The sequence below is a fragment of the Onychostoma macrolepis genome, chromosome 17 (assembly GCF_012432095.1).
Source record: "Onychostoma macrolepis isolate SWU-2019 chromosome 17, ASM1243209v1, whole genome shotgun sequence".
Lineage (NCBI taxonomy): Eukaryota > Metazoa > Chordata > Actinopteri > Cypriniformes > Cyprinidae > Onychostoma > Onychostoma macrolepis.
Genome location: NC_081171.1, coordinates 22,771,941 through 22,792,983, shown reverse-complemented (window position 1 = coordinate 22,792,983; position 21,043 = coordinate 22,771,941). Strand labels below are relative to the sequence as shown.

The 21,043-nt window shown below is 35.7% G+C and overlaps 1 protein-coding gene across 1 annotated transcript; it reads left to right on the top strand.

Annotated features, from left to right (window-relative positions):
- The first annotated feature begins 3,335 nt into the window (after positions 1-3,335).
- Positions 3,336-20,606, top strand: LOC131523594 (60 kDa lysophospholipase-like). Its single transcript, XM_058750091.1, has 16 exons — positions 3,336-3,393; positions 3,770-3,899; positions 9,551-9,662; positions 10,090-10,215; positions 10,336-10,419; positions 11,039-11,165; positions 11,552-11,664; positions 12,746-12,931; positions 13,007-13,120; positions 13,256-13,375; positions 13,524-13,619; positions 13,981-14,144; positions 17,522-17,608; positions 18,295-18,394; positions 18,685-18,747; positions 19,896-20,606. The coding sequence occupies exons 1-15, from the start codon at positions 3,336-3,338 to the stop codon at positions 18,733-18,735; spliced, it is 1,668 nt and encodes a 555-aa protein (XP_058606074.1). The 3' UTR covers positions 18,736-18,747; positions 19,896-20,606.
- Positions 20,607-21,043: the final 437 nt, after the last annotated feature.

Below are 21,043 nucleotides of genomic sequence, written 5' to 3'. Positions count from 1 at the left end.
AGATGCAACACACCTGCTGCTCATTATATACCCGCGCTGCGAGGTGAGCAGCTGCTGCATATGATTGCATGCCAATGTGCATTGGCTCGTTTTAGTTACACTCGAAGCAGATTGGCCTCTCTAGCGAGATTCCTATTTGTCGGTCAGTCCGACGTACGTCGAACGTGACCGACTGAATGGGAACTGTGATTTTAAGTTACACAGTATGAGAAGAATAAAAACTGCAAATATTAAAAGCATACATGATCCCACATGTTCATTAGTCCATTGTTTGTCCTGAGCAGTTTAACTGCCCACTGTTCCTCAGAAAATTCCTGCAGGTCTTTCACATTCTTTAGTTCCCTTTCATAGGTTAACTTTGATGCTACAAAAGTAACTGATGCTATGGTAACACCCCACAGGTTTGACGATTGTCTGAAGCTTGTATAGAAACATACCAATACATTGGCTGATGACATTGATGTTGCCACTCAAGGCATTGTGTCAAAAGCATCATATAAGGACACTTCCCTGCCATCACTACTCAGATCTCTTCTTCTCTACATTCCTTTCGCTTGTGTGATGGATTCACAATGTCAGTCCAAGCTGAATGAATGCTTTCCAGCTGGCTGTAATTTGTGTCCAATGCGCAGACCACTGCCATTCTTTTCTGATCTCCATAACAACTTATCAATATCTTTGAAACTCGGCACAAATCACTAATTCATCTACTTCTGCCTTCACCACCTTTGTAGGTTTAGTGTTGCAGGGTTATACACATATACCAGCAATTGATTAGGAGACATAGAGGAAGCGTCTCCTTCTCTAGGGGAGTCAGGTTTTTCAATCAATATTTTTTGGTGCCGCTGATCACTGATGCGCAATAATAAATGATGGGCACTTCACAGATATTGGCCTTTATAATATATCGGTCAAACACAATTCACACAAGAACACCACAGCCTCCTGCAATTATAAGCCTACTGTACGGCTATTAAATTCTGCCCATGCACAATAACTCAGTTTCAGGCAGCTCACAAACTTGAATCTTTATCTTTATAATGAATCTTATCTGGGTCCAAAGAACTCAGATGTACACTACAAAGGAGTGTACTTTTAATCAGTTAGTGTGAGTTACTGTTTAGAGCTATTTTATAATACATACTAGATTAGATTATTTAGCCATTTATCTTCATTGTGCAGAGTAAATGAAATACAGTCTATATCTAACTATAAGAAGAAATATCAATATTAATATAATATTTAAATGAAATTCTATATATTTCAAATAATTGCCAAAAAAGGTACAATAAACAATAACAGTAAAGTGCAAAATGTTCACTAGTAGCAACTGAATTAGTTCTCTCTCTAATTGGAATTCTTACCACTAAAAATTTGATTGTAGAGCTCTGTAATGAAAAATGAATGGAAATCAATAGAGATATATGAGTAATAAAGATCCATACATAAATAGAGCTATCTAACTGTAATTTGTACTAGTAAGATTTGAGTTGTAGTGCTCTCTAATCAAATTGTAGTAAAAATGCAATTCTGAGTAATGCTGGAAACATTAAAAGCTCTTATGGTTTGCCATACATACTTTTAGAACAGCGGTTCCCAATTCCAGTCCTCGCGGCAGAATATCCGGTGATGTCCACTTCACAGGGCACTTACGATCGAAAAGAACAAACGTCGTACGTGAAAAGAGATGCATACGAAATATGCAGAGCGGGGAGATGTGAGGACTGGAATTGGGAACTGCTGTTTTAGAATAATACATAAAGCAGTTATTCAACAGTGAAAACGTCAGTCAAGAAGCTAGTAGGCCTAAACACTTTATGTAAATGAAGATAAACAGAAATAAATAAATATTGCTTATCAAAGTGCTATAAGTGAGTTTCTTACAAGTAATCACCTCTATTTTCTTGGCAATATAGTTCAGGATTATGCCTTATTTTACCATGGCTACCAGAGCACCACAGTTAGCCTACTGCAATTATAAGCCTAGTATAAAGCCATTAAATTATGCCTATGCATAATAACATGGCTTCAGGAAGATAACAAACTCAAATCTTTATTTTAAATCTTATCTGGGTCCAAAGCACTACACAGGGATGTACTTTTGTACTTCATTAGTGTGAGTTAAATTAAATTATATAGACATCTATTGCCATTGTGCATAGTACAATGAAATAATGATTCAATTAAATAAAGTTTGCATCTAACTGTAAGTTCACTTGTTTGTGGAACTACTTTCTTCCACCATGATTCAAATGTTCCTCTAGTTAAAGGGATAGTTCACCCAAAAATGAAAATTACCCCATGATTTACTCACCCTCAAATCTTCCTAGGTGTATATGACTTCCTTCTTCCAGAGAAATATAATCTGAGTAATATTTAAAAATGTCATGGCTCTTCCAAGTGTTATAATGGCAGAGATTGGGTGGTAATATTCAATAGTCCAAAAGAAGTTCAATAAACTGCATCCATCCATCATAAAAAGTACCCCACATTGCACTGGGGGTTAATAAATGCCTCCTGAAGTGAATTGATGTGTTTCAGTAATATAAATATCCATATTTAAATAACTTCTAAAACATATTTATAACTGTCGTATATGTATACATGAGAGAGTCACATTCCAGCGAGAGATGTAAGATGTAGGCATAGACATATAACGCTTGAAGCTGATGTTTCACTTAATAGAAATCAATGGTTGATTCATTGCTTTGAACGGCGCTAACTCCAGTCATGGGAAATCCCCTTAAACTTTAAAAGGATACTACAACATAGATATGACTTTAATCGACGTCATTGACTATGTTCTTTTCAAGTACATTTATATTTTATGAAGGAAATGTTTGAAAGGATAAATGATATTGCTTTTGAATCTTCAATATGAAATAATAGCTATTGCACAAATACAGGCTTCTTGCTTGGTAATTATAGCTCCAAAATGCAAATCTCCATCCCTAAATCTACTTTTTCAATAAAATAAAAAAAATACTGTAGAATTCCTAAAATACTTTAAAAACTGGGAGAAACAAACAGGAACTTCGGGAACTTCTGCTGTCTGTGATCAATAAAATGTGATTGTATGCCTCATCAATGGGTGGCGATATGTTTTAGAACATTAAGCTACATAGAGTTTTTCACACGCTTTTCCACTGCACTTCCTTTGTGTTCACATCTCAAAACATGGGGCTCAAGTCAAAAGAAATGTAAAAGTAAATGTAAAAAAAAAAAAAAAAGAGACCTTGTGGTTTTGTCCAAATTACACTGCCGTGTCTTGCTATTTTTTTCAAAACAAAAACACATTCTGTGTGATTTGTGAATGCCTTTTAGAACGTCCTGCAATGGGGTCCACCAAAGGGGTGCGGCCCCCACTCACCACGGGGTCTGCTGGGGTGTCCTGTGCGCCCATGTGGCTGACTCATGAATTGTTAAAATTGTTACAAAAAGTATAAGGTATCATTTTGAAATTTAAAAAAAGCTTGGTATCACCCATCCTTAGACAGTGCAGCTACAAAAGTGAGAAGGGTGAAGTAAAAGAAGATCAGAAGCAGTGATCAGCAATTCTTGGTGGAGTGGCTTTTGTTGTTGGGGGTGTAACTTGTAGTAGGCATAAACAGCCACGAGTATTTTTACCTACTGGTAAATTATCAGTGCTCATGCAAGGCCTCTCAGTCAATCAGCTTCAAGGACCAAAACTAATGATTGTGTATGTAGATATATATGAAATTGTTGTCAGATGCAACATTCTTACATGCTTTTTCCTCTGTATTTGCAGTTCTGTCTCCAGAACCTAATGCTCTTGTCAAAACTCTACGCAAACTCCCCATTCTGCATGATGAGAAGTACGCAGAACAGACAAAGCTGTATGAACATTACAAGCCTGAGGAGAAAACACTGGTGCTTCCGTAAGTTCCCACACAAACATGTAATCAGGTTTGTTATTTAAGGATGTGGTTCTCAGCTGATTTTGCTTCAGGACTCGCACAGTAGCGAAATCATAAAGAACAACAAACGTGCAATGGACCAGTCTCAACACATAGAGCAAACAGTGTTTATTAGTATTAGTCACAACACCATAAAGTTAGATTGGACACACAACCTTTAATCTCAATAACAAAAGATAAAAGCACTTTTTCCTCCTTTGTAAAAGTGTATAGGTTTATTTATTGTGGTGTCCTAACTAAGCATGTATGTATTGTTTATAGACTTTTATTGTTGCATTGTTTCCCCTTACTTTCTGCGATCCTATCAGAACAGTCTTGTGATGCATTTTTGGATCTTGTTATAATATGCAGACATTACACACTTCACTTTGTTAAACACAGTATGTTTACATGCAACCAAATATTCCATTAGTAAGGCTGACAGACTGAAAAGCCTTCATGTAAACACCTTAATCCAGTGGTTCTCAATTCCAGTACTGGGGTACCACCGCTCTGCACATTTTGGGCCAGTTTTATTAAACAGGGCAAATTAACGCGAGAGCGCAATTCCAAAACAGTGCTGTTGGGCGTGGAAATTTCTGCGGGTGATTTACTAACAATTTGCAAATTAAATAACACAGACGCAACATCTCATTTAAATATCGACCAATGCAATATACCAAGCGCAGCGCAAATTAGCGTAGTCACAAATAAAGAATAAAGAAGAAGCCACAGTACGTTGAAAAGAACCAGAGGCCAAAAAATGAAGGATTGCAAGAAATTTTGATAGACCTGGTATGTGTGACTCCTAGTTGAGGGTTCCAAGTTATCTTCATTTCCTGAAGAAAATAAAAATAACATGGCTTGGCAAACAATATGTTTGGATAATCTGTTCTTCTGGCATTCCAAATAAATTAATACGTGTGGAAAAAAATCCTCTCCCTTCTACCACTTGCTCTCTGTTCTCTGTGGTGCCTCCTAGCAACAATAATTGCAGCCATTTCAAGTGCAAAATAGTTTAAGACTTGCTTTTTTGGGGTGTTAAATAATGGCGCAAATACCAGTAATTTGAGAAGCGCAAACGTTAGTGAATCTCGTTGCGTGATTCATTTGAATACTCTCCTCCCATAAATTTTGCGTCTGAAAGGGAAACTCCTACAAATGCATATTCAATAAGGTCAGGTGCAAAAATAACTGTGTCCACGCCTTTTCAGCGCTAATTCGTCACTGCACATCTTCAGTAAATCTCAACAGTCCTATTTTAACGCCAAAAGACGGTTTGCGCTGGCGTACTGTACTGTCATGTTATTCTAAAATTTTCCTTCCACTCATCGTCTGTAAAGTGGAGCAGGACAACATTCTATCATTCCTCACTTTATACTCTCATCCACAGACGGCTTGTTTTGGCCACAGGAATGGACGATTTTATTACTTGATAAATATAGCAGCACGGCACAAAGCTTCATGTGCTTGTCGTCTCCTAATTTGGACCTGAAATAGATAAATATTAAGTATGCTCTTTAAAACAAAAAAAGAAGCAGCTATGGTAAGAGAATAGTATGTGCAAACAGCGGGAAACTCTGTATATCTATGCAGTGTGTGCATGTCAAAAGATCAAATCCTATTCCGATTCATCAATTAGAATGATTTAATTCTGACTGAAACAAAAAGTGTCCATGTAAATGTAGCCGGTGATACATTATTGGAGATATTTATGTCCTGTAGCCCATGGAGAGTGCTGTTTCTTTATATTTTTAAGATGTTTAGAAAAATACATGAATAATGGAAATTAAATATCTCAATAAATTTGCTTATTATTTTCAATAAAGAGTCAAGCATTAAAATTTTATATTATAGAATATAGGTAATACATTATGGGTTCAATATGAGGTTCAGTGTTATCATTATCATGAGCTAGGCCTATGTGGTAGAATTTCCCCTACCTGCTGGGGTTTCATCTCAATCAATGCATCCCCAAAGTGTCTCAAGTGAATAAATTTATACTCTTGGTTAAGAGGGATTTCTTTTTAAAAAGAGAGATTGAAACAATCTTTTCAACAAGAGCAGCCATATGACTCTATTAGCTCATCTGTGCACCTACCAAGGGTGGCTCAATATAACAGCTCTATGGGACCACTTGAATATTAATTGGGACATGGAGGTCATGTAAATCTGCCCACTTTCTGTGCTTAAATGGGGAAAATCCCCCAGCGCCCCCCTCTTGATTACGATAACCCCTGCTAACATGATGCACACCAAGAAAACTCTGAATTCTGCATCTTAACAATATTTGCTCATTCCACCTCCTCATCTATAAGGACTCTAATCAACCTTCAGGGAGCTCAGGGAGATAAAATCCCCATGATTGTAAAGTGCTTATATATACAGGTGCATTTCAATAAATTAGAATGTCGTGGAAAAGTTCATTTATTTCAGTAATTAAACTCAAATTGTGAAACTTGTGTATTAAATAAATTCAGTGCACACAGACTGACGTAGTTTAAGTCTTTGGTTCTTTTAATTGTGATGATTTTGGCTCACATTTAACAAAAACCCACCAATTCACATCTCAACAAATTAGAATACTTCATAAGACCAATAAAAAAAACATTTTTAGTGAATTGTTGGCCTTCTGGAAAGTATGTTAATTTACTGTATATGTACTCTTGTATGCTTGAATTACTGCCTCAATTCGGCGTGGCATGGAGGTGATCAGTTTGTAGCACTGCTGAGGTGGTATGGAAGCCCAGGTTTCTTTGACAGTGGCCTTCAGCTCATCTGCACTTTTTGGTCTCTTGTTTCTCATTTTCCTCTTGACAATACCCCATAGATTCTCTATGGGGTTCAGGTCTGGTGAGTTTGCTGGCCAGTCAAGCACACCGACACCATGGTCATTTAACCAACTTTTGGTGCTTTTGGCAGTGTGGGCAGGTGCCAAATCCTGCTGGAAAATTAAATCAGCATCTTCAAAAAGCTGGTCAGCAGAAGGTAGCATGTAGTGCTCCAAAATTTCTTGGTAAACGGGTGCAGTGACTTTGGTTTTCAAAAAACACAATGGACCAACACCAGCAGATGACATTGCACCCCAAATCATCACAGACTGCGGAAACTTAACACTGGACTTCAAGCAACTTGGGCTATGAGCCAGATGAAATACAAAACTTGCTCTCATTTGAAGAGAGGACTTTGGATCACTGGGCAACAGTCCAGTTCTTCTTCTCCTTAGCCCAGGTAAGACGCCTCTGACGTTGTCTGTGGTTTAGGAGTGGCTTAACAAGAGGAATACGACAACTGTAGCCAAATTCCTTGACACGTCTGTGTGTGGTGGCTCTTGATGCCTTGACCCCAGCCTCAGTCCATTCTTTGTGAAGTTCACCCAAATTCTTGAATCGATTTTGCTTGACAATCCTCATAAGGCTGCGGTTCTCTCGGTTGGCTGTGCATCTTTTTCTTCAACAATTTTTCCTTCCACTCAACTTTCTGTTAACATGCTTGGATACAGCACTCTGTGAACAGCCAGCTTCTTTGGCAATGAATGTTTGTGGCTTACCCTCCTTGTGAAGGGTGTCAATGATAGTCTTCTGGACAACTGTCAGATCAGCAGTCTTCCCCATGATTGTGTAGCATAGTGAACCAAACTGAGAGACCATTTTGAAGGCTCAGGAAACCTTTGTAGGTGTTTTGAGTTGATTAGCTGATTGGCATGTCAGCATATTCTAATTTGTTGAGATAGTGAATTGGTGGGTTTTTGTTAAATGCGAGCCAAAATCATCACAATTAAAAGAACCAAAGACTTAAACTACTTCAGTCTGTGTGCATTGATTTATTTAATAATAACTTTTCCACGACATTTTAATTTATTGAGATGCACCTGTATATATCAGGGGTGTCAACGTTAACGCGTTAATGCATTACGCATGTGATTAATCTAAAAATTTTAATGGGTTAATATGTTTTTTAACGCAAATTAATCATTTGATAAGGTGACCCAACTTCTTCCCGTCATCGCAGCGCGGAAGGTTATCTATCATTGTGTGATGAGGGTAGCAGCACAAGTGGGCTACTTTGAAAATACAGTCGCGGGAAAAATTACAGAGCCGTGGGTTGCAGTTTTTTGGGCTACTTTTATAACGTACCACGGCCGCCCAAGGTGTATATAGAGTTGTATTATACTTGGAATGTATCCCTGGCAACTTAAGAACGGAGAGGCGGTTGTAACATCACAAACAACGTGAGTTTCAGCCAAAGCATATGTTAAGGCTTTTACGCAGCAGAAATAAACATGACAACAGCCACTATAGATTATATAAGATAATAAACACACGATTACGATAGGATATTTGTATGTGATTTTCTTGAGGTTAATGTGTACATCTGAAATGCTAATTTGTGCAGCGATATAAAAGGCTATAAATAGCATATTTTAACAACAGTAAATGACCAAATTCCACATGTGATCGTAAAAGGAAGTTATTACAAACACTCAATGGTAGTTTGAAGTGAGTTCTGAAATTGTCTTATGAAGCATGATGCTAATATTAGCTCTAATGCACCTGCAGAACAGATCCAATTCTTCTTCATAATGCATTTTGTCATAGTACTTCACGTAAGGTCGCAAGAAAATGTTTTGTTGTATTTATTTAGAAATACTTTTGATAATAGTTGGGTAAATGTATACTGTGATTGAAGCGATGTGACTTGGTAAACGTTTTATTGCCAGTTATTAAAGGCTGATAATGGCTGAATAAAAACAAAAGAATAATGATAAAAGAATAATAAGGATTATGTCTCATACCTGGCGGAAGTGTGAAAGGTTCGGTTTCCTTAAACTAGTTTGCCATTCTTTCTTTATTTCAACACATTTACAGGTAAATCCTAGTATTTTAAATTTGTGATTAATCACAGTCCATGACTGTGATTAACGCAATTAAATTTTTTAACCGATTGACAGCACTAATATATATATAAAAGCACTTTACAATCATGTGGGGGGCGGGGGGTCTCTCTTCAACCACCACCATTGTGCAGCATCCACAGTACCACAGCGCCAGCGCGCTCACCACACGCCAGCTACAGGTGGAGAGGAGAGAGAATCATAGAGTCAATTAAGTGGATGGGGATTATTAGGAGGCCATGACTGACAAGGGCCAGTGGCGGCAATTTGGCCAGGACACCGGGGTTACACCCCTATTCTTTACGAGAAGTGCCATGGGATTTTTAATGACCACAGAGAATCAGGACCTCGGTTTAACGTCTCTTCCGAAAGATGGTGCTTTTTGACAGTCACTACACTAGGGCATTAGGACCCACACAGACCACAGGGTGAGCACCCCCTGCTGGTCTCACTAACACCTCTTCCAACAGCAACCTAGTTTTTCCCGGGAGGTCTCCCATCCAGGTACTGACCAGGCTCAACCCTGCTTAGGGTGCATATAACGTAAAAATATTATCTCCCTTTGAAAAGAATTGTTGTTGTTTTGTTTTGATTTTGTCTGTCTTTTTTACCTGGTTTAACATAACTAAATGAGATGTTGATTGATTTTTGAAGCTTGTTGTCATTGTATCAAATTTCAAATGTGTGTGGACTTCAATCGGGTCTCATTTTATCATTTTCTTTCTTTTTCTCACCTCAGACGATCTAAACTGGACAAGAGGGTTGTGTATACATTTTTAGAGTACTCTCCCCTGCTCGACTCGAGCAATATGACCCCGAATGACTGGAGCACTATTGGAAAAGACATTGAGGTGCCTTTTTAATCATCTCTATTTTTTTCACTTTAGACACTGCCAACACTGAAATACTGATAGAACTTGTACATTGATGAGATGTTTGTTCAGAACAATCCTTTTTATCTGGGCAATGTAATTTTTGAAGAGAGTTCCGCTTTCTGAAATATTGCACAACAATTCCCTGGGGTGTAGAACAGTTGTTGTTGTTGTTGTTGTTGTTTTTTGTGACATTTGAATCCATTCTTGTAAGATTAAAAATTAAAATTAAAATTATTTCAAATAAAAAAACTAATAGCTAATTTACTCAGTACTTTACAAATTTAGGAAATTACCTAATTGTAGAGAACCTTTGCATTTCTTATAAACAGTTCTGTGAAAAAAGGCTAGCAAAACAAATCACCAGTCAGTGCTGAGAAATTCAACATTTTTGTTTTGTTCACAGAAATACTATGAGCAGTATGATGGTTTTGTCATCCTGCATGGCACAGACACAATGTCTTATACCGCCTCTGCCTTATCCTTCATGTGTGAGAACCTGGGAAAGCCTGTCATCCTCACCGGCTCACAGGTAACACATTTTAAAAGCATAGTTCATCCCAAAATGAGTTTGGATAATCATGAGGGCAAAACAATCACATAATTTTCGTTTTTTAAGTTAACTATTATTTAACTATCTTGTGTATGGCAGGTGCCCATCTTTGAGATGAGGAGTGATGGAAGGGACAACCTCTTGGGGGCGCTGTTGATTGCAGGACAGTTTGTCATCCCTGAGGTGAGAGTGGCTTCTTTTCACAGAGATGCTTTTATAGCCATTGCCAGTGCTTTAAGTGGGCCAGTAGGGACCAGTACGCAGTACTGGCACGTCTATATTTTAGTCACTTTTTTGTGTGTACCGGCACTTCTGTCACGTTGCAGGTACTCAGAGTCAAAGCGTCAGTGTCTGGGTGATTAGAAATGACACTATATAAATCACATTACCAGGAGGGGTCACACCTCATCTTGACAAATCACATGAATGAATGCAAGCGGAGTCAGTCTACCGCAGGGGTTTTCAATATGTGGGGCGTGCAGAGCCATAAATTTTCAAGTACATCATAAATTTTGAAGTACATATTTAGCTGTTTAAATTAAGTTGTATTGTTCAAATAGAGTGACATAAGCACAGACAGCACAAATACGTAAACACCTATTCACCACCTGTCAAAGAAGTTGGTACAAGTTCAATCAGACCGTGATAAGGTGTTCCAATGAAGGCTGACACACAGCTAAAGTGAATAGAAATTGTGGGGAAATGCTATGAAGCACCAGAAAGGGACATGTAAACTTACTGAAAACTGTTTTGAATTGAGTAAGGGACAAGTAAACAGCCCACTATCTCTGTTTCTTCACAGGTTTGCCTCTATTTTTATCATAAACTCTACCGAGGCAATCGTGTCACCAAAGTGGACTCTGAAAGCTTTAAAGCATTTGCCTCACCAAACTTGCCACCATTAGCCAATGCTGAAGTCAACATCAACAGTAAATCCAGTTCTTTTAAAATTTATGGGCTGTAGTTAGCAATCTGTCTATTAAGCTAGTGATGCTTGAAAACATTGGAATAACATGCAAACTGAGCATAACTCGAAGCTTGCCAAAGGAGCAGCTATGCTATATGTTGGAGTGCTGCCCACAAGGCTATTGCTCTGACAATATATTTGATAATTTTTATGAATATATAATAATAGTGTATGATATTAATTATAATAAGAAAATGTTTAAACTATAAATATTGAAGTATGAAGTATAGCATATCACACTATAGGACTCTGTTGTCACCGTTTGCAATTTCATGTTAACTTCCCCATTACTGAAGTAATTGTACTGTTGTTTTTCTGATGTAAAAATTTGCATTTCTCATTGTTTAGTTAACTGGGACACTGTGTGGCGACCCAGCACAACTGCCAAATTCACAGTCTGCACTCAAATGAACCACAATGTGGGTCTCCTGCGACTCTTCCCGGGAATCACTACTGATACAGTAAGCATGTGTTATAATCTGAAATCAAATGAAATCCAAATTTTGTTGGTCGATTACAAATAAGAGTGTTCACGAAGAAAAAAAAAAAAAAAGGTAAATTATTTTAAAAATCTAATTTTTAAAACACATGCACCAAGTTTTTGGAAATGTACTCAGTGTATTAATTTTGATTTAATATAGTTCATAGAAGAAAACAAATTATAAAATTTTCAACAAAAATTACATGGTGTAATCAAGTAAAAATTACATATTTTCCAAAACATATTTTTTTCTTATGTCTTGAATACAATAAATATATTTTTCAAGGTAAAAAAAAAAAAAAAATGTAATGATTAACCTTTCCAAAAAGTCAAATTATCTGTTATTTTAAGAGACTCAGCTGCAGTGAAACCTCTCTGTAATGTTATTTAAGTTTTTTGTTTGTTTGTTTTGTTGTTGTTTGTTTGTTTTTTGTTGTTGTTTTGTTTCTTCTGCATGTTGATTGCATCACACTAGTTTGTTTTTCAGTTATTAAACAGTACAGAAGTCTTTTACAGGGTCTTTTTTTAATAATAATAAATAATTATGCCAAATTACTTGATATTTTACCTTCAATAATTTTTAATGTGGATTCTTTCATGATGATATCATAATCAGGGCATCACCTTGATTTTTTTTTATTTTATGCACCCCAAAAATATTAAAATTAACTTTAATTCTGAAATAAAAAAAATATATGCTTATCATAGAAGAGGTATGAATGAATTAGATTTTAATGTATTTTTGAATAAATAAGTAATCTATAATAAGTATTAATATGGTTAACATTATTGTGGTTTTATAAATAATATGTTAAGATTATGGCAATAATATTAAATAATATAAGATTTAAAAAAGAAGCATTACCACTGGGATACCCCAATCCCAATAGATAAAATCAAGTCCCATCCTCCAATTTTATTTTTTATTTTTTCGTAGTTCAGTGTTCTGTTTTACTCAACATTAATTTGTATCATGGAAATAAAATAGCTTGTGAATATTTAATGTGGTTCAACTAATATTGAATTTTCAGATGTTTAAATGAGATCTATTCTTTAATCAGGTCAAGGCCTTCTTGAAGGCTCCCATTGAGGGTGTCATTTTGGAGACCTACGGCAGCGGTAACGCCCCTGACAACCGTGCTGACCTGCTGGATGAGATCCGTAAAGCGACTGAGAGAGGAGTCATCATGATCAACTGCACCCAGTGTCTCAGGGGCACGGTCACAATATCATATGCCACTGGCCAGGTATGGGTGTTTGCTTGAGAAAGGCCTCATATGGATGTTTCCAGATGTGTGTAATCCTTTAATGTTCTCTCTCAGGCTCTGAGTAAGGCTGGTGTGGTTGCTGGGTTTGATATGACTCCGGAAGCTGCTCTTTCAAAACTCTCCTATGTGCTGGCAAAACAAGATCTCAGAACAGAAGAGAAGAAAAAGGTATGAAAACTAATTTTTGTAAAAAATAGACATCTAAAATAGTGAGTGACAATTTTGAGTCTTCCTAGACAGCTTGCACAGTACAGTGTTAGTAATGTTACTTTACGTTTTCAAAACATGTTAATGCGTCAGTAGATGATGAGTCGCAATCTGCGTGGTGAGATGGTGGCTGACTTAGAGGGGGCAAAGCTTTCTCTCAGCGACAGTCGCTTCATTCAGATTATAGCCAAGACCCTCAGCATTGGCTGTAAAGAGGTGAGCAGACCATATATCCAGACTTTCTGCTTCTGTTATTGTTATTCTGGTCTAGTTTGTATATCTCCATGATGTACAAACATATTCAGAACCAGAAGAGGATTTGATGAACAGTTGTAATCCACTATAATATTATTGATGTCCTTAGGAGCTTGAAGCCATACGAGATGCACTAATGCCCACTCTGGCATGTGCTGCTGCTAAGAACGGAGACTCTGAGATTTTAGAAGCCATAAGGGAAATGGTAAGCATTTGGGTGTTTGCAGTAACAGCACGTGCCTATGCAATGACTGTACTGTGTGACTCTTTGTTAAAGAAACTTCCACACAAGCATTCTTATTAAACAGAAGATGTTTGGCAAAAATGGCACTATGAATGTTCAGAAAGAGAAGCAAAAATAAAACCATTAAACATCATAAAATGTAATGTTTTAAATGTATTCCTCTACAGTTCTTACAAACTGAATTTCTTTTCTTTTACACTGAATAAATCAGATTGTTACAACAAACTGCTGTGTTCAGCCTTGATGATTTTGCATTACTAAATAGAATCAGGCAAAAAAGAGACACAGGAAATGACAGTTTTTTATTTTATTTTTTTTATAGGGAACTAACTTGAATACGGCAGATTATGATGGCCGCACTCCCCTTCACATTGCTGCATGTGAGGGGAATCTGAATGTAGTGGAGTATCTGCTGGGTAAAGGGGCCACCATCTTTGCCAAAGATCGCTTTGGCGATACAGCCCTTCGCAATGCCATTCACCTCAGGTAGGACAGGCCAAAAAGCCTGGATGGTTTAGCTTATTCATGCATTAGAAAGTTTCTAAATATGTATGTTAACTGAATGTTTTGCCGTAATAAAGTTTTGTTGCCGTTTAGCCACAGCTAGCGCACGAACGAGGAGATATGTATGTGTGAGCATGTTGTATAACAGGTCTTTCTTCATGTAACACGTTACTTCCCTTTACACAGACTGACACCACTTACTAAGGTGCTTAACAATTCTCAAAAATTTTTTCAATCTCCTCACATTCTTTCTTACCTGCCTCAAAGTAACAGTCACACTGATAGGCCATTAGGGGACGGCCCTTTGTCTCTCAGGTGTGAATCACTAAATATTCATGGCCATTGTCACTCCCTCGCATATAGGCTTTCGATCACAAAACATGTCTTTAAAAATTTTAATCAATATATTGTTTACTGCGAAGGAGTAAGCAGGATGATTTTCACATAATTTTGAAGTAAATATTCTAGCCTACAAGACTGGTTACTCAAAAGTCAGAACTATTCAGTATGGGTTGTATGGCCTTATTTCAGCTAAAAAAAAAATTCCCAAAACTCCCACGCATAATTTATTTATTTTTCTACAAAAAGCAAACAGGTACATCCATCTTGCTCACATATTATTCTAGCACAGTTTGTGCTGAATACTAAAAAAAAAAAAAATACATGTTGGCCAGTAGTATGTTACAAGTAGCTGAAATAAGCACAAATGTCAGGGCATGTTACAGCCATTTCAAGACAATAGGGTCAATGACATGACACTTATTTTTTGGATCTATTAATTTATTCAAACATATATTAAAAAGGTCATTCAAACATACAATAACTTAAATACACATCTTCTATGGTAGACATGTTTTTAATTTCTGAATTAAAACATTTTTGAGGTTTTCTGTGTCTGGGGCATAAAGTCAAAAACTGTCCTAATATTACAATAAGAAAAAGAATGCCATTAAGATGAAAATCTTAATTTTAAAAATAAAACATTAATTTTGTTAAAATGTTATTAATTAAAAAAAAAACAAAAAAACTTTTGTCTACCAAAGGAATTACTGTAATAATTTATCATTCATAATAATTTTACGTTTTCATAAGCATGCCACTGATCTATTTGTTATGCGGAATAGTTTTGTGCAATGAAAAGGTATAGTTATATACCTGTTCAATACCTGTCAGTTTTTTTTTTTTTCCCAATAACCATTATCCAGTGTTCATTATCCATAAAAACCACACCTGATCTGTGTCAGACATGACCCTTAGTCGATTTTGAAAATATGTAGTTTTGCACATTTCTGTTTTCTACATGATCTCAACCTCAAATATTCTTTGTGATTCAGACTGTGAGTTTAAAAGCTTGAATCAGATTAGTGGCATTTTACCAGATCACAGCTAAGCCTGCTCTTCCTGTAAGAGTTTTTGTGTGTGTTTTTGTTAGCTTTCTAGACACTAGCCAGATGACACACTACATAATCGTGGCATAAACCCACAACTACAACAAATCTTTCCTGAATGGATATTAAGTGTTAATTTCTCAGACTTTGTGCGTATGAATGCACTAATAAGAATTTTTCCAAATGACCATAATCTGTTGAGCAAATCACACAAAATGGCACAACACTGGAAACTAGGACAAAATATTCCCCTTTCTTTACTGTAATTCACCATGGACCACCAACACCCTCTAAATGTCTTATTTGATCTCTCTGTGGAGCAGCGACACATGATTAGAACTGCGTGTTCTACGGGCAACCTGGACAAATTTGCCAATTGGCCTCTGACCATCATGCCTCCTAATCATCCCCATATCTACTGATTGGCTTCATCACTCTGTCTCATGCGCCAATAAGCTGGTGTGTGGTGGGCATTCTGGTGGATGCTGCACACTGGTGGTGGATGAGGAGATCCCACCCACACAATGTTTATATAGTGCAATGAAAAGTTCTATATAAATTAAACAAATTATTATTTATTTATTTATTTTTAAGCTATATGACTGTATTCATGTCTGTACAACCAATGATAGCAAGTTTCTAAGAAATCAGACAAGGTCCATAAATCATGCTTATCCTATGGTTAGTATTGAAATGAAATGATAAAGGGACAGTTCACCCCAAAATCTAAATCCTGTCATCATTTACTCATCTTCGTGTCATTCCAAATCCATGAGACTTTTGTTCATTTTGAAGTTTTGAGTGAATTGACTTTCAATTGAGGGACAGAAATCTCTCATATTTCATAAATATATTCATTTTTGTGTTTCAAATATGAACATAAGTCTTATGGATTTGGAAGGACTTGAGAGTGAACCAAGTATTTTTTTGGGGTGAATTTTATATTTAAATGCAATTAATCTGAGTTAACAATGATTTTGTCACGCTTAACTACTGTTCTGGACAAAGGAGCTCAGAGACGACGGAGATCCATTATATTGTCTTTCTTCATCCAAATAAAGAACCACAGGAATAAGCAGGACAAACTGCAGAGGATTTGAAGAACAATACCGGAACTCAGAATAAGGGACAGACAGGGCTTAAATAATAATCAAACTAAACAAGATAACTAAACACAGCTGGACATAAATTAACCAATAATTAACTAATGAGAACAGGAACTACCAAATAAGGGCAAAACAGGAAGACAACAGGAACACACATGTGACAGATTTGTCAGGTGTCCTTGCTTGTCCCGGTGTCTCTAGATATGTGGCTGTGTGCGACTGACAACACTTCATTAAAATATTGCAAATAATCTGCTTTAGCAATGTAGAGTAGTGGTTTAGTAAGTTTTAAGTATCACTTTATGAAGTATTACTGTTAAGTTTAAGATTTTCAGCAAACCTCTAACACAAACATTTATTAATTTTTAATAACTCGTCCCGTGCCATTTGTGCTATGGACATGAATGATACCTCATATAATGTGGCTTGCTGTTGAGAGTTGTTCTATGACTTCTTAAAGTGATTAGGCTCACAGTTTTGCTTAATGGATGATAAAACAGGCAGAACATCCCACAGACTTACACTGAAGGAGGAACTTGAGCCATATCTAGAGACCATAACATCACAGTGACACAGAATGTCAAGACTCAAAGCCACCCAGAATCCACATAGCAACACTAAAACCACTCAGAGCACCTTAGCATCTGCATAACAAATTCCTGTCAACCATCCACAACACCTAAACATTGAGAAGGAAACTTTTGTATGATTAAGCACTACTGACATTTTCTTCAGATATTAATGAAAAATGTAGTTAATTTTTCACAGATTCAATTAATTGATTGTATAGAGGACTGTATAAGAATCTTCCTTCTTAAAGATTTCCTATGATTCATCTGTTTTTCTGTATGTTCCCTGTCTGAAGACATAAGGATGTTGTGGAGCTGCTGAGGAAGTGTGGAGCTCACCTCTCCAGTGATGAATTACAGGATATTGGAACGGAGCTGTGCCGGTCTCTCTCTCTCTCTGTCTCTCTCTCTCATACACAAATATTTTTGGGGGGGAATTTTGCTCTAAACCCGACAACAAGTCTCATGGCATATCAGACCTTCAGCTACATCAGCTAGTCAGTCTTCATAGACTGTGGGGAAAAAAAAGAAGTGTAGAAAAATTTTTTAATTTAACAAAATTGCTCGTAAATTATTGAATTCAATGTGAAATTTAAAAGTAGAAAAACTGAATGCTTATGTATTATTATTATTATTATTAATAATAATAATAATAAGTCAAGTCAAACTTTATTAAGATCCCTTGCGGGCAATTTGGATAATAATAATAATAATAATAATAAGCAATTCTTCCTCTAAATAATATAGTACTAGTAGTCTGCTAAACAGTCTGTTTATGGTATGACAAGCAATGTCTGTTGATTCAAATTAATTTGAACATGGTTCATTCAGTCAGAATTTAGAGTTAGAGCTATCCTCTTATAGGACTGCATTTACAATGATAAATCACATTTAGAACAGATCTGGAGTGTTAATTTAAAGCTGCTGTCTTGCTGAAATGAGGTTGAGGTCTCCTCATGTATCAGCATATTGAACACATGCCATGACTGAATCTTCAGGAGCTGAAATAATGATAGTAGCGTCAGTGTTCATGATTGCTCATGTAGAAATTATGGTGTGTGTTTCACAGTCTTGCTGCAAACGGTGACCTGGAGGGATTGAAGATTTGGAAGTTAGCTGGGGTTGATATGGCCATGTCCGGCTATGATGGGAAGAAACCTTTTGAAGTGGTGAGTTAATGGAGATTTGTGTGGAATAAATAACCATAATTGAACAACTAGTGCCTGCAGTGTCCTGTCATTCATAAAGCTGTTTGAGTGGAGTTATGGATATGAGACATTTACCTGTGATGTTTCTTATTTGTAAGTTGCATTGGAAGAAGTGTTTGCAAAATGACTAAATGTCAATGTGAATTTGTCTTCTGTGTCAGCAAAGCAAATATCAAAATGTTTATGTTAAGAAATGTTGAAAATGTCATGCTTCCTGTAATCATTCATGAATTGGCATCTCTCACCTTCAGGCAAGAGCCTTTGAACGTAAGGAGGTTATGGATTTCCTAAAGGCTGCTTAGGGCCAAATTCAGGTATGGCACATTTATTTATCACACACAGTTACCACACTCAGGTATTTAGATAGACATTTCTAAATGAGAACATACCAAACTTTGAATAATATTATATATCAAATTAAACTTGTCAAATAAGTTTCCACTACTAATGTTGAGATTACATGATGATTTAATGTATAAATTAGCTCACTTAAATATTTCACGTTTAGAGCAATTAACATGTATGAGTACAAAATAAAAATCTGCCAGTTCTGCTTACTTAAACTTTGAATTTCCTAAATTTTGACTTTTTATTATTTATTTTATTTTATTTATTTATTTTTTGTTTTTCCATATTCATAAAATGTGGCTTGTTCTTAAATTTGCTCACAATTACAATCTAACTAAATAACACAAAAACTGTACTTTTAACATTTTTATTGAATACACTGAGTGATCATTCACAGTGCAGGGTGCAAAAGATATGTGCACATTTGAATTTAGAAAGTAGATCCTCCTTTAGCAGAAAAACCTCCAAAATAACCAAATTTGGGCCATATCTCCTCACAAATCGGTTCCAATTTATCAATATTTCTGGGTTTCCATAACACAGGTTATGAAACAGTATCTAAATTGGTTTAAGGTCAGAACATTGTTTCTTATTTTTTCAACCATTTTAGTTGAGTTACTTAAAATAGTATTTTTAGTTTCCCTTTTTTAACCTAAGTTTGTGCTCCAAGCATTCAATATTTACGACAGTTTAAATTGGAAATTTCATATAATACAGTACATTAATTTAATTGAAATTAAATGAAGAAAAGGTCATTTGACTGCCACACGAGCAGCACCTGAGGGTTAAATATTTATTATTAGTGTTTTTATTATTAGTATTATATTTTGTATGTATTTTATTATGTAATAAAGTACAAATTTAAGTAAAACCAGGAAGAAAATACTTAAAGTGGAGAAAACACACTGTTATACCTTTTCTTCTAAGATGTAAATGAGATAATGCAGATCATCCAATATTTTATGAATATATTATATTATATATATATATATTTATTTAATTATGATTTATTGAAGCTTAGGACTGTTGATCAAATAACCTCTAAACTGCAGTCAAATTGACTTTAAAATGCAGAAGTGTGCTGACATTGTTGTCTGTTCTGTCTGTTCTCTAGAATGGGGAGTTGATCAAGATTACTGGGTCCAACAAGATCCTGAGGAGGCTAACTGCCACTTCCTGCCACTATCATCTGTCCACTTTCTCATTTTTAGCAATAGGAGCTTTTTTAAGTCCATCATGCTTTAACAATACACTTTTAGATTTGAATGCATTGTTATGTTCATAGTAAAGGAATCATAATCATTTCATGCATTTCATTTTCAGAGAATTTTACAGAAGAGGATACTGTAACTGTTGATTTCAAAATATAATAATCTTTTCTGGGATAGTGTGATGATTACATTTACATTTATTCATTTAGCAAAAACTTTTATCCAAAGTTATCCCATTTTTTCTGTCTATCACATTCTGATTAAATGTGTTGTTTTTATTAATATACGTTTAGAAAATTTAGAAATGCTTTTATCTAAAACTATTAACATTTCCACATTTCTTACTGTTGGACCATATATAACAATAATATGGCACATTATAGTTATGGCTGACAATAAAAATAAAATAAAAAAGAGAGAGAGAAAAGGTTGATGTTTCAAAAATACTGAATGTTTCATTTAAATTTTTCTTGAAAATTAAATTAACAAATGTGTTTGTAAACCAAAATTAATTTTAATCCAGTGAATAGGCATGCTCACCAGGAAATGTTTTAATCAATTTCTTCATGGACCAGTTTTAAATTGCCACATCAATAAAATTCTCTTAAAAAATACCCATTTGTCTGTATGTCTGTATAACATGTCTCGTTCCTGTGTTAGTGCAGTAGGACAGGAGTAGGATAAATATTTTATCAAAATTAAATTGTGGCGCACAGAGAAAAAAAAAAAAAAAAAAAAGATTTACTATTATAATTTTTATATTATATAATTTCAAAATGACTTGCAAACTATAAAGTTAGATTATGTTAAGCACAAAGAAAAACAGTTAACAAAACACTTGAATACTTTTTCACATCTTGTATTAAGCACAAGTTAAGAAGAAAAACTTTTAAGTGATGACTCATAAAGACTCCATCTGATTGAAATCTTTCACCTTTCTTTGATCAAAAGAATTTCCATAAATGCCAACTTACCTACTATGTAGTAGGAGAAAAGTGTACACAAAGAAGGAAGTACGTTCAAAAACTCAGTAGGCGAGAAATCCCCAGAT

Excerpts from the sequence above, each read along its gene's own strand:
- LOC131523594 (XM_058750091.1), top strand. The coding sequence starts at position 3,336 with ATGGGGTCCACCAAAGGGGTGCGGCCCCCACTCACCACGGGGTCTGCT. Across the intron at positions 3,900-9,550 it reads GAGAAAACACTGGTGCTTCC|ACGATCTAAACTGGACAAGA; the intron begins GTAAGTTCCCAC and ends TTCTCACCTCAG. Across the intron at positions 11,166-11,551 it reads TGCTGAAGTCAACATCAACA|TTAACTGGGACACTGTGTGG; the intron begins GTAAATCCAGTT and ends CTCATTGTTTAG.